The sequence below is a fragment of the Mixophyes fleayi genome, chromosome 7, assembly GCF_038048845.1.
Source record: "Mixophyes fleayi isolate aMixFle1 chromosome 7, aMixFle1.hap1, whole genome shotgun sequence".
In the NCBI taxonomy this organism is placed as follows: domain Eukaryota; kingdom Metazoa; phylum Chordata; class Amphibia; order Anura; family Limnodynastidae; genus Mixophyes; species Mixophyes fleayi.
This window is the reverse complement of record NC_134408.1, coordinates 96,541,482-96,555,499: the sequence shown is the minus strand read 5'-3', so window position 1 is coordinate 96,555,499 and position 14,018 is coordinate 96,541,482. Positions and strand designations below refer to the sequence as shown.

Here is a 14,018-nt window from a genome sequence, read left to right as displayed (position 1 = left end):
GGGGGGGGGGGAGTTATTTATCATGGATATTTATCTTCTTTGTTGAGCAATAAGGAGTGGACCATGGCAACTGATGATTTTTTTAAACTTAGCACATCTTGATTGTTTTAATAAAAGGTTTTGAGATAATTTGATTGGATGCTTACAATACTCTGCCAGTCTTCCTTTTTGGCATTATTGATTATTTATAACTTTATGTTTAGGTTGTGTAATATAAATATTCCTGTTATTTTTTTTTCTTGTAGCAGTAAGACTCTGCTTATCAATTACTGAGTACATTTCGGGAGGTGGCTATGGGACATATACTTTAACATTTCTTTGCTAGCAGAGAGAAAAGTGTTAATAATTGCTTCCCCAATATATTGTAGACCCTTCTTACAGAAATATTAGTTACTTTTATCGTCTTTAAATTATATTAACAGTAGGTCTGGAACATCACATTGCTTGATTTCTTTTTTGCATGGCTATTTGATAATACATTTGTGTGTGTCTTAATTACTTATGTCTAAACTCTCTGTAGCCATGCGCTCAACTCTCTCCTCCATTTGTGTTCCCTGCTCCTATTTAGTAGCTTGTTACAACTTTTCTGAAGTTAGGTGTCGCCTTATCTTTATATGAGGAGAGGCGGAAGCAGGCCCTGTACATGGAAAGACTTGTCTGCATGGCTCCTTTGTTTAATATTAAACCACAGCCAGATTATATCCTCATTGTTCACAACACAGCATGGTAGCTATAAATGTCACATTACTAATTAAAGATAGAAATTATTTTTCATGCTGACCTGTAGTATATCTCAAAGGTAGCAGTTACAGCAAATGTACCAAACATAATGCAGGAGTACTCTGAATTGAATCACCATATTAGGTGTTTTATACAGTAATATATTCAAAATCTTTGTAGCACACAATATAATAGTCTTAATGATGTTATGCCCACAGTCTTTCATTAGATTGTTTCTGACACTAATACTGAACCTTTATTTCCTACATTTCCTCTGCTTTAAGAGCTCGTTTGTACAATGACGAAAATGCTTGAAAACAAACACTCTTTTTTAGACTGATTTTAATGAAGTGTTTTCCTCTTTTTTTTGTTTTTTTTGTTTTATGCATTGAGCTATTCCCAATACAATGTAATATACTTTACGAGAATGTTAATGTGTGAGAAATAGGTTGCGCTGCATTCTATAATTTTAAATGCAGCATTGAAATGTTTGAACACAATGGTGAAAACGAGTGCGTGAGAAGCCGTTTGTCCTATTTTTATAAAGTGATTTCCAGACATTGGTAGGGGACCGAGAATTGCACTAACAGCGTAGGTATGAACGAGCCCTAAATGTTTGACTTATTTGTAAAAAAATTGTTTCTACAAATGTTGCATACATGTAATTTCCATATTTATTGCATTGTTAATGGATTCATTTAGTCATTGTTGGTTTCATCTACGGTACAATGAAACTTACTTTTTTTTACATCACAGTTTTTTTCACCATTGAGAAGAAATAATAAAATCAAGAGAATTGACCTCAAAACCAAATAAGTAACACATACATGAATAGCCATATATTTGTTTTATTTTTTTTAAAAAATGATGGATTAAATAATCGTAGCCTAAGTAATGTAGCTGAAAAGGCCATTGGGTGCCATTCATTAAGTACCGTCACAGAAAATTTCACCAATGCACCCTTGCAGCTAAATTGGTTTTCACTACTCATACTTGCTGTGAATGTCAGCAGCTGAAAACTTGTCTAGATAAAATTGATTTCTGCCTTATTTGCCATTTTGGCGTTATTTGATAAGGAATCTAACATATATAATCAAACTATTTCATATTATCACATATTTACAGGAACAATATTCAACATGCTTTCTTATATATTCTACTTGTTTTCCATTTAAATGACTTTTCATCTAATTTCCTATAGTGCTGCAACCAGCACAACCCACCAAGATTCCCCGCAGTTGTTCCCAAATGCTGTTATAACATAGGCGAAACAGTATGCACCTGCAGTTCTTTATGATTTTCAGATAGTCTCTTGATGGTGCTGTTGATACCCCCTTTTTGTTTTTTGACTGGCTGTGCCAGCTGAGGCAGCCATAATAGTAAGGAATTACCAGTTCATTCAGTTGTACCTTGGAAAGGTTCTCAATGTATAGCTTAGCAGTGAAAATCATTTTTGTTTTTTGATTTCCAGCTATTTTCTCTCCTAAATGTAAGCCAGGCCACGACTTGGAATTTATGTTGATATTGAAAACATACAGCACCACAATCTCACTTAATGCATGGCTAGTAAAATTCTTATGCGTGTTAGAGAGGGATTAATATGGAGAAAATGACCATTGGATATTCTTGTACTTATATTGGTGTCTTATTCATGAGACCCACTGACTGAAAGAGGGAATACTGCTTTTAGTAATAAAAAACAATGTATTCAAAAATATCTTCAACATTAACCTTTTTTTGTACTGGCAGAACTTTTTAAATAAGCCCTTCTTGTAGGGTACAGGTCTAAGTTAGCCCTCATGTTCAGCCAGAATTATGCCAGCCCATTAAGGTCTTCACAGACCGCTGTGCAAGGGATATTTTTAAAGTGCGTTGGCTTAGGGTCTAAGAATTTTTCTTATATCCTTCTTTATTTACTGTATGTCCGTGAGTACCCTCTTTTGATACTGTTGGGGAGACACTATCCTGAGTTGGCACATTAGCACAGTAATGAGAGCTGATTTTGATAGAGTAAATTACTTGTTCCCTTGTGTGATTAAGTTAGGGCAGGGCTGCATGTTCTAGGGGCTGTACCCTATTATATGAAGGGGAGTGATGAAATTTAGTAAGACACAGATTGAGGCTACTGCCAAACAGATGCAGGAAGATTGTGTTGTCTCACATGTTTACATGAAGTTCATACACCTAATTTTATGCACTTTACTGTACAGCTGTAGCAACCGATCAGCAAATCATTATCTGGCCACTGTGCTTGCCCATTTCAAAACATGCCCACAGCATGACTGTTCAAAATAGAATGAGGTAAAAGTATCTACTTTATCCAGCATAACGTGTATATAGAACACATCTTTTTACTTTCTTTTTTAAACAAGTAGTAGATAGAAAGGTAAAAATCTGTGTATTAGGAGCACCAGATATAATTAGATTAAGTATGTATATTAGATAAGCTACCATTTGCCTCTTTAGCTTCTGCAAGAAGAACTACAATGGTTGGCACTATTTTATGGTTTTTGGAGATAATGACCGTAAATGTTCAGATTCAGTTGTACAGCAGAGACATTACATCGTTCTGGACTTCTGATAAAGCCATCGTTACCTGGTCACCTTTCTTAGCACTTCCTCCTCCTATGCTAGCAACCCTTCTCTAAGTAGCTTATCATGCAAAGCTATGACTGGGGATGGATTCAGTTAGCATTCCCTCTCCCAGACCCTCTCAACCTGGCTTGCACTACCATAATGGGACCCATTTTATACACACCCCTCTTAACCATACTTGCCAACTTTTCCTGGTTGGCTTCAGGGAGATCCCGGGGGAGGTGGGCATGCAGGGGCTTGATGAATCACATCATGTTGGTCCCGCCCCTAAATGATTGTCACAATTTTGGTTAATTACAGCAGGGGACGAGGCTAAGATGACGCTATTTTTGCGTCATTAAGCCCCGCCACCCACCACTTATCTATTGCGGGGCGAGAACCGGGAGGTTGCCCTGCTCTCCCGGGAAGGTCTCCCAGAAATGACGGAAAGTCCGGGAGAGTAGGCAACTATGCGTTAAAGAAAAGCAGCTAATGAATCTCTAGAGACTGAAGTGTCTCTTACATTTCTGTCTCCATTACTGAAGTCATGTTTTCTTACCTGTCAGTCTTTGATTAAATCTTGGTCTCCATGAAAATGGCCACCTCCATAGGCATCAATACATGGACATAGGACACAATTTCTGAACTGTGTCATCATGCCACAGATGGCGAAGCCAACTCCACGTTTTGTACTGGCTCAGCATCAGGGAGAATGTCAGACTCTTCAGGGAGTGAGGGAGATCACCTCTATTTCAGGGAGTCTCCCTGACGTTCAGGGAGAGCTGGCAAGTATGATGTTCACCAGACCACATCCATACACCTCCTTAGATCCCAGCCCTCTAGCTATGCCCCACAATGTGTGAACATTTTTAAATATAAGTTAGTTTGTGTTTATATATCTGTAATCTCCCCGGAAGTTTTCTAGCACCATGCATTGTCTGGTGCTTTATAAATACATTATTTATTATAAATTTACACACAGCCTAATGTTGTGTTTGTCACCTATGAAAAAGGGTTAACTTAACTCTTGCACATGCTCATAGAAAAATCATTATCTGTAAACAGCCAGCCAGGTAAATTTGGCTGTTTATAAAGCAGTGAGGAGGCACAAACTGTGAACACTATTCTGAAAGCCTTGCTAATAAGCACATCTTACACTTAGCTGATTCAAAGGTCACACTTAATGGCTTTCACTTCTAAATCCTGGTACAACTTCGTTTCAACTTATTTTCCAACTGTAGTGGGCAAACAGAATTCAATATCATTTAATGTATTGTGTATGTACACCATAAAATATTTGTGGGGTAATTTAGTTAGATTTGTTATATACATCAATACATAAATTAAATGATGTATCATGTCTCTGCTTTCCACTCTCTTTACTCATTCCAACAGTGTTGCACCACCAGTAGCTGCACAGAAATTCCAATTGTCAATGACCGATTTATTATTCATGGCTGATAATGCTGCCGCCCTACAGTAGCCACAATTGTTATTCCACTACCTTATGTGTAATGTACAGTGCTGTGTAATATGACGCTTTGTAAATAAAAGAGAATATAAATTCTATACTTCTATATAATGACACAGCTCTTGCTTGAGGGTAAAATGCATGTAAACATATATTAAGACTTGGATAGTATAAAGCAGGTTGTTATGGTCACCTTAGTGAAGGGCAAAGCATTTAGCAATACAAATGTAGAAAATGATTTCTCCCACAAATTCCTGTTAATTTTGCAGCAATTGTCACAGTATCTATTTTGGTGCATTTTAACTGATAATTATATAGTTGAAATTGTCTATCAGAACTGCTACCCTTTTTGCTGATAAAGTATTTGTACTAGCAGAATATTTCAACAGTTCCCAAAATTTGTGCTAACTCATGCCTTATTTTTATGTGCCACAGGTTCAACATACACATCAGTGGTGTTGTAGAATATTTCTATTTCAAATTGAAATATAACTATGTCTAATACTGTTGTTTTATTTCCAGATCTGAGAGTTCTGCCTATTTATCTATTTATGTATTCTTTTGGATATTGACCTTTCATGCATTAGGGGTATATGTCCTTTTTCTCTGCACGTCTACTGTATTAATCAGAGCACGCAAATGAATATGACTTGCACAAATTTTTCATTTAATTGTATTTTTCACGTTTTCTTTTCCTGTCTTTTTCTGCGCAAGCACTCCTATCTGGACAGGGAGACCTCCCTTTTGCTCAGAAACATTGCAGGGAAGCCCTCTCACTTGCTGACTAAGGTGATGAAGCTTGCTCTTTCCATCTGCATGCTTTCCCTCTCCCCCGCAGCTACACTGTACCAACTGTGAAATGCTACTTGCAAGCATGTGGTCGTTAATTATACATTTTATTTCACTTGGAGGTCTCTGATTTATGGTTATGTTGCATGTTGTTAGACACGTGTGTGTGTATATGTATGTATGTGTATATATGTATAAGTGTAGATATATATGTATATGTATACATATGTGTGTGTGTGTATGTGTGTGTATGTGTATGTGTATATATATATATATATATATATATATATATATATTTTCATATAATCATATAGCAGGCCCTATCTATGTTTCGCCTAGGCAACGAACTGTACACATGTCTACTTTTGTAGCACTCTATTGGACTGGACGGTCAATGAGGTGCATGTGCCCAGACATAATGCAGTGGCTCTTTATGTGCTGGAATCTGCATTACTTGTTAATGATGTTGCAATATCAGGATTCTTGTAAGTGTCACAGCCTTTCCTGTTTCTGGCCATGTGGTGGTCAGATGCCGGTAGGTAACACTGTACAGACCCAGTTATCAAAGAAAATCTGTGCTTTGTTCCACAGGCAGGCATTTATCAGTTTGGAAAGCCTATCAAAGATTTGATGATCATGTTTGAGTCAATGATCCAACGATATCTAGGTCTGCCAGACCATAATCATTCAACAATACCTCAAACTCTTGCATGGTACTTCATTAAAACATATTGGATTTGTTAAGTGTTTGTTTTTTTCAATAGTTTGCTAATAAGAATATTAAGAATATCTTGTTTATCTGGACATATGTCACTCGTACACTTTTAACTCCCTGTGCTGTTTTCCCAGTTGTATGCAGCAATTATACTGCTCTCTAAATTCCAGTCATTATTTACTCTGCGCGGTCTATTAATTGCATGGCTTATACTCTAACATATAGTGCTGACTTATCTCCCTTGTGCTTGTTGCTTCATATTTCTCCATGTCTTGTCTTTTTTTTTTTTGTTCCATTGGCATCATGTAATTGGGGCTAATGTATACATTTAAAGAAGTTTAGTGTCTCTGCTGGATTAAACAGGTTTGTTCTATGGGATGTTTCCTTCTAACGTGCTCTATGCCAATGCAGAGAAAAAAGTGTTTTGTTTTGTTTTGTTTTTTACTTTCTTGACATGTGTTAAATTCTCAAATAACTAGGTAAGTATCAGCAAGTAGTTTTACATTCATTATTGATTATTTAATTTGGCATTGATGTAGCAGATTATATGCTGCTACATAACTGTTAAATTACTATATAGATATGTGCCATTATTTTCTGTGAATATTATTATTTATTCTGTTTTGCATAACAAGAAAACTCTGAGATAATAATCATTCTATCTTATTAAAGACACGTGAACTGATGTTTCTTCATTGCAGCAATGTGTTTTGAGCTTAATATTATATATGTAATTGATTTATTATTTTCACAGACCATAGTTTTTTTTTTTATCTAATCCAGATAAGTTTGTATCATTTTACTTTAGTAGAACATTTTACTCTACAGAACTCTTACATTTTGACCCAGTTCACTTTTTTTCTTTTTTTAAGGAAGTGTCATGGTTTTAAATCATTGATTTCTAGTACGTTATTTACAAGCATTACAATTTGCATTAAGACATGTCTGTGCATATCTCTCCTCTATTGGTAAAATTTGAGTCTGTTTTATTTTAAAACCAAATATAAAATGCAGACTAGAAATGCATAGATAAAGTGCATAGAAAAGTAAATATAAATGCTCTAAAACACAATATAGGTAACAAAATGGACCAGAAAGGAAAGCAACTGCAAAGTGTTTTGTATGTGATTTTAAGATCGTAACAAATATGCAAATGACCTTCCTAAAATTGCCCATGCAAACAAGCTTTAGAGATTTATGATGTCACATGGGCATTTAAATGCTACCTTAATAAAGAGCACAAGCATTCATTCATAGTGCTCAATCAATCCCTTGGTAACAGGTTGAAATGCTGTGGAAATGTTCTCTTCCTGTCACATGGGAATGATTTAAGATTGATGTATTTTCAGAGCTTTATCTCCTTCATTGAAACCTGTCCCCATAGGAGTTTTTGCGTTCTCTGCGCTGTTCTAGCTGGAACTGTACTGGCATTCAAAATGCTCATATGACGCAACCCTTAGGGCTGCATCACATTAGGATTTTCCAGCACCTTACCTGCAGTGCAATCTATTGCTTGTAAAGCACACAGTGGCCCCCCTCATCCATTCACACTATAGCACATGCTTTTTTAAGCATTTTTAACATGGTGTTCTGTAGCGTCCCTAGCTCCGTATGCCATTTACAAGACAAGTAGTCAGCGTGTCTTGACTGCAACACTTGTAAATCACAGGGAGACTCCTAGTGTGACCCCTTACAGTTGTACTTTACTTACGTTGATACAGTTGGCAATTGAATAGCTACTGATTAGTAATTTGGTTTATACATTTGCCTTTTAGAAGTCAAGTGGTACTTTAAAGCAGACTTGTCACCTACCTACAACTACACATTAAACATATCTGAACAGATAACACACACATACCCAAACATATTTTACATTTATGGTGTGTTACTGCTCTATAGATTCTTCTAAAGTCACCTATTTACATGAATATAATTTCATGCTGGCAAGCTCTGGGCAGCTATGAATATTAATGAATATAGATGATGGAATTAACTTTGCAAATAAACGGGAAGCCTAATCTTCACAACATTATTTGGAAACGCTGCACAAATGTATATTCCCCCAAACAGGGTAAAGAAATGCTTAGGCATTAGATTAGGCTTCCTACACTCCCATAGACACTGATGTTACATCAGAGAACTCTGTGTCCTATCGAGCATTACTTTTTGTTGTTCGTCTTCTGACTTACTGCAGCTTATAGCTAATAAACAATTCTTTATTCTAATGTACAAAAGCAAATGGCTACTACCATAGGTAGTTATGTGCATTAGAACATGGTGAATTAGGTAAGAAACCAACAACTGTATCCCATGTTACATATTGCATACATAAATTTAAGACATCCCTTACTGTCAGACTATAATGCAACAATGGCAAACAGACGAGGCCTGGAACCTGAGACTGGAGTTTCGATCCATGAACTAGCTCAAATGGAACAGATAAGAGAACCTGATACATGTTTAATGTAGAGGGCTCTGTGTGTTTGGCACAGGAAGACAGAAGGACACTCTTGCCTTCACTGAATGGGGTGGACCAGATGGCTGGCTGTACTCAAATGTTTCTGGTGCTCGGGAGCCAACTTCATCAAGAGCTGCTGTCTTCTCTTATATTGTATCTCTCTCATGTCACCTTGATGTGTAATCAGGCATGCTATAGGTGTGCCTTATTACTACACCCTTTTTATTTTTTAAACTTTGTTTAACAAATGGATATTGTTGCTGAAAACATATCACATTGTCCATGTTACAAGTGAACAAACCACGTTCCCTTAAGTAATAGCAGGGAAGAGTAAACAAGATGTTTTTTTCATGTTTTAGAAACTTTTTTTTTTCCCTCAGTCATTTTGACTTCATGATCCACACCAGTATACAAAGGGATAATTGAAACCAGCAGCTATTTCATCATGTTTGTTTACATAATTACACAACCCTCAGTAAGCCATTTTTATTGCACAATGTGCCTCACTGTATTGGCACCTCATATTTATATCCTATGGTGATTACTTTTATTGTGTTCATATCCCTCTATTTTAGCTTTACAGTTCATTAAGAGCAGTCAAACGTTTACGGATAGCTGCAGTAGTAACTAAACACATTGGGAGGGAAACTCCTTTTCTTCAATATTAAATGGTGAATACTGCCATGTACATGTGCAATGAACACAATGTGATTTTATTTATCTTTATTTTTAAATCTGTGCTTTCATTTTCCTGTTTGTTATACTGCTGCTGGAATTTTGGTTTAATATAATAATGCATATGCTATATGTATTAGAATATTCTACTGTGAAATATGGTCTCTAAAAAAATGGGCAATGAATTGTCTCCATCTGTAAATTAAGTCTGACCGTATGGCTTATGTTAGTTGATTGATTTTTGAACACTTGTTCTGCAGCCCACTTAGTGTTCTCTTGTCTCGCAACAGTGCTTTACCTCTTAAATTACTGAATAAAACCATTCATGCAGGTAAAGCCCTTTCATCAGCTGTCAATCATCACTGCAAAGCTTGTGGGACAAACTGCAAATTTAAAGCAAGCATATGTAATATGTCAGATTACTTTATTATTTTATGGAGTTTGTGAACCTGCTCTTTTTCTTTTTTTCTCTTTTTTTTTTTTTTTTTTTTTCTATATACCAATTTAATTATTGGAAGGTGACACAGTGGTTAGCATTGCTACCTCACAGCGTTGGGGCCATGGGTTCAGTTCTGAGAAGGGCACTATGTGCAGTTTGTATGTTCTTCCTTGTTTGCCCAGGTGGGTTTGTGTGGTAGGGAATATAGATTGCAACTGGGCAGGGACTGATGTGAATGATTAAATATTCTGTGTACAGTGCTACGTAATATTTAGGTGCTATATAAATGAAGGCTAATAATAATTATAATACTGTCTCTGTCAAAAGATTGTCCAGGTCTGTTTTTTTAGATAAAGGATGACATGTGAGTTTTGAAAGGAATGCTTTTCCCAAAATATGGAATATATGCCCCCCCCCCCCAACCCAGCCTGTCCTTGCTACACATCACTGCAAATCTGCTACAATAATCCACCTCATTAGAACATATTTTTTTATTGCTCTTTTTATATTCACATTCTGTTTTGTTTGTGCACATAGAACTTTATGAAATATTAACATAGCATAAGGTAGTGGGAACGGTAATGTAACGTAAAGTAGAGGTATGGTAAGAATTGAGTAGTTATAATAGACTATTACAAAGCTCATTATCTGTAAAATAATGATCAGTCTCAAGCAATATGGTGAGTTTGAAAATATGCAGGTGTATTAAACTCAATTAAACAAAAATGTATCTCCACTGGGATATCAATGGTAAATCAACAAAGCATTGTTGTTTTCAACATCCCTAAAGACCTACAAATTGGATCATTTAGTTGTAATTTTAAAAATTGAACTATATGATGATCTAAAACACACAGTGGATAGTTGTTAATCAGGCTATGTAAACCTATTAAAAAATTACTGACTGTGTGTTCAAGTTTAGTGACACTATTATAAAAAGAAAACCTATATGGTATAAGTGTATGATAAATCTGATTTCTTGTTATCCTAGTTTTGTGTTTGTGTTCTCCTTCTGTACCCACTGGTCAGCCAATTTGTTAAAAATAAATAAATAAACATCATGTGATGCGGTTCATTTTGTTTTTAATTTGCTGAATAACTATATTCTTCTATGTTTGAACTATTTATAATTTACCTGTGCGTTTCCTGCTTGGCTAATTTTCTAACCTTTGCATCTGGTGGTTGTGGATTTATAAATGCATGAAAATGTTGCTTACTAGGAGGTGTGTAGTTTGTGATGTCAGTGAGTGGCTTGCTGACAGTTAGATTTTCTGCATAATAACACAGGGATGGATACATAAAAGATTTCTTTTTTACAGGCTCTGACCATTTAAATTGATCATATGTCTTTTTTAATTCTTTCCACAGGAGGAACAGGCTGCCATAATTAAGGCCGAGAAGATTCGGGTTGCTCTTGAAAAGATTAAAGAAGCTCAAGTGAAAAAGGTGGGCATAGCCTGGCAGAGCGGAAACTGGCATATTTAAGCACTCCAGGATCACTGGCTATATGTATATCAGCAATAGCAATTCTACCTTATGGTACCAAAGTATAAGTTACAGAGTATAGCCTTTAGTTTGCTTGTTTTGTGTTTCTTAGTCGTTGTATCTTCAGTTTGCTTTTTCTCCGAATTGTGCAGTGTTGCTTATTATGTTGGTGCTATATAAATAAAGGACTAATATGCAGTATATTGATTTGATAGGTAGATTAGGGCATTGTATGACATTTTTGCGATTTACTGTACTCTACTTTAACTGGTTAATTGCTGAAGAGGCAAAACAATCTTCTAATGGACACATTGGAATGGAATTCCCCTAAAATCGAAAGGCATTTGCTCTTAACCTATTTCATTGCTTGAAAGAACTGCTACTGTTGTAGCAAATGTCAATCAAATTCCTGACCTTGTCATACAGTATATGTTTCTCTTTTCTGATAGAATGAGTAGCCTTGAGTCCTAGTCTTTCAGTTCAGTACATGCATCCTTTTATGTTTTTAATTGCGTATTTTTCATTGCAATTCTCTCAATAATGCAGGACAGGTTTAGTAAACAATTTGAATGACAGTCTGTATTCCCAAGAGCTTTAGCTCAGATAGGTTGATTGGAATACTGTGAAGCTATCAAGCCGTGTAATATATAAACAACAATAGGTAGGTTGCTGGATACTTTGAATATTTCTTTAATGATACAGAAAGCCAGCAGTGTATCCTCTTGGACGTTTGTCTTTGTTGGGGCACTACATGGTTGAGTATCTGAGCAATGTTTGGCTTCATTATCCGGTCTTATTTGTGTTCACTGTTATTCATTTCCTCCTCACCGCAGCTGGTGATCCGAGTGCACATGTCAGATGAAAGCTCCAAAACAATGATGGTGGATGAGAGACAAACGGTACGACAGGTGTTGGACAACTTGATGGACAAATCCCACTGCGGATACAGTCTGGATTGGTCACTAGTTGAGACAATTTCCGAGCTACAGATGGGTTAGTAGATCTGTTTCTATATATCTACAAGGCAAATAAAATAAATTGAAGTAAATTCATCCATAGTTAACCTTTACTAAAATATGTAGATTTGAAGAAGAAAAAAAATATGCTATGGCGTTACTTTAATGGGTTGTTTTTGTTTGTTTTTTGAAAGTGTAAAATTAGCAAATATGAGATTTCAATTCCTGAAGATATGTAAGAAAAATAGTGATGCAGGTTTTTTTTTTATCCATCCTTATTATTTTAAAGTAGCCCCCAGCCATTACATTCCAACTGAATTGTGAGGGTCCTAGCCATGCACCCTTATCCTCTGTGCTTTTGAAGGTCATTGATGTGGCCTTACCTCTTAAATCATCATCATACAGCTTCTGGCTGTTTGTTCCAAGTTTCAGCACCAATAGCCACTGGTGCTTAGGGAAGTGTCTGCTCAGGCAGCCTGAAACTGTATATATGGCAGGGCCAACTGAAGCTCTGTTTCAACCTACTCCAGAATTGGGCCCTCCACCCAATATCAAAGACACCAACGGCACAGAGGATCGGGCTTCCAACTGTTGTACCCACATAATTCAGGTAATGTGGTAAATTACTTTACAAAAAAAATTGGAGTTAGTCTTAAATGTGAAATATGAGTATTTAACATATGCAAATAAAAAACACCTATCCTATGTGCCCTTTCGATATAAATAGCAACTGGCAACACCTTGACCCTCTTTTTTCCCATAGGTTTAGATACAGTAAGGGAATAAGCTTTAGCAGATTCTTAAGCATTTCAATAACTATTTGTAACGGTTTCATTTTAAAAAAAGTTGCATTGTAGGTGTATTGGTTCTTAAATACTATTCATGCAAACCATTTCTTAAATCCCAATGAAATTACTCATAGTCCATAAAAGATGCAGTTAACAAAAAAGCAGCAAAAATGTCACCTAGTCACTCCGCACCGCAGATATACTTGCTAATCCACAACAGATTGCAGCCTGCATGCTGAATACGGTGTTAATTGGGCTTTTCTTGAAACAGGCTCCAAAGACTTTGCTTAGTGTGAAGCCTCAATAACTATTAAGTGTATGCTAAATTATCATTGCAGATGTAATTTATTTTACTACAAACCTAATTCTCAATGAATTAATTGCTGTAATAATGGCAATAGCAGAATATAGCACTAGTCTTAGTTGACAGCTTGGTCAATAAGTTGCATGTAGCAGGCTCTCCAGCTATTTGACCAATTCTCTTAAAATGACACACATAGTTTGTGGAACATAGGTTAAATGAAAAAAAACAAAACTGCTGTCCAATTCTTGTTGTTGAAGACATTTGGCAGCGATAAGGTGACAGGCTGTAAAATTCCGACCCACTCATACTGGAGAGGCGCCCAGCACTATGACTTTGTGTTCTCTGTTAGAGCGTATCTTTGAAGACCATGAAAACCTGGTTGAGAACTTACTGAACTGGACCCGGGATAGCCAAAACAAACTCATGTTTGTGGAGCGCATTGAGAAATATGCTTTGTTCAAAAACCCACAAGTAAGGATGATTTTGTTAGTTTTCTTTCTTTTTAGTTTGTAAAAAGAAGTTGTCTTTTGTGTAAAGAAAATTTGGCTCTGATAACCTAGCCTAATCTGATGAGACATAGATGCAACATGCTCTTATTTTTATTTTATTTTAATTTTGTGTGTTTTTTTGTTTACTCTTAACAC

At 36.1% G+C, this 14,018-nt stretch overlaps 1 protein-coding gene across 3 annotated transcripts in view; it reads left to right on the top strand.

Annotated features, from left to right (window-relative positions):
* The window catches only part of RAPH1 (Ras association (RalGDS/AF-6) and pleckstrin homology domains 1), a 136,442-nt gene that overhangs the window by 84,256 nt on the left and 38,168 nt on the right, over positions 1-14,018 (top strand). For 2 of the 3 annotated variants that reach the window (XM_075180185.1, XM_075180187.1), the window contains exons 5-8: positions 5,480-5,554; positions 11,210-11,287; positions 12,160-12,319; positions 13,724-13,845. In XM_075180185.1, coding sequence (XP_075036286.1) covers positions 5,480-5,554; positions 11,210-11,287; positions 12,160-12,319; positions 13,724-13,845 — 435 coding nt within the window. The remainder of the gene's footprint in view (positions 1-5,479; positions 5,555-11,209; positions 11,288-12,159; positions 12,320-13,723; positions 13,846-14,018) is intronic. The other variant, XM_075180186.1, reaches the window with a different exon arrangement.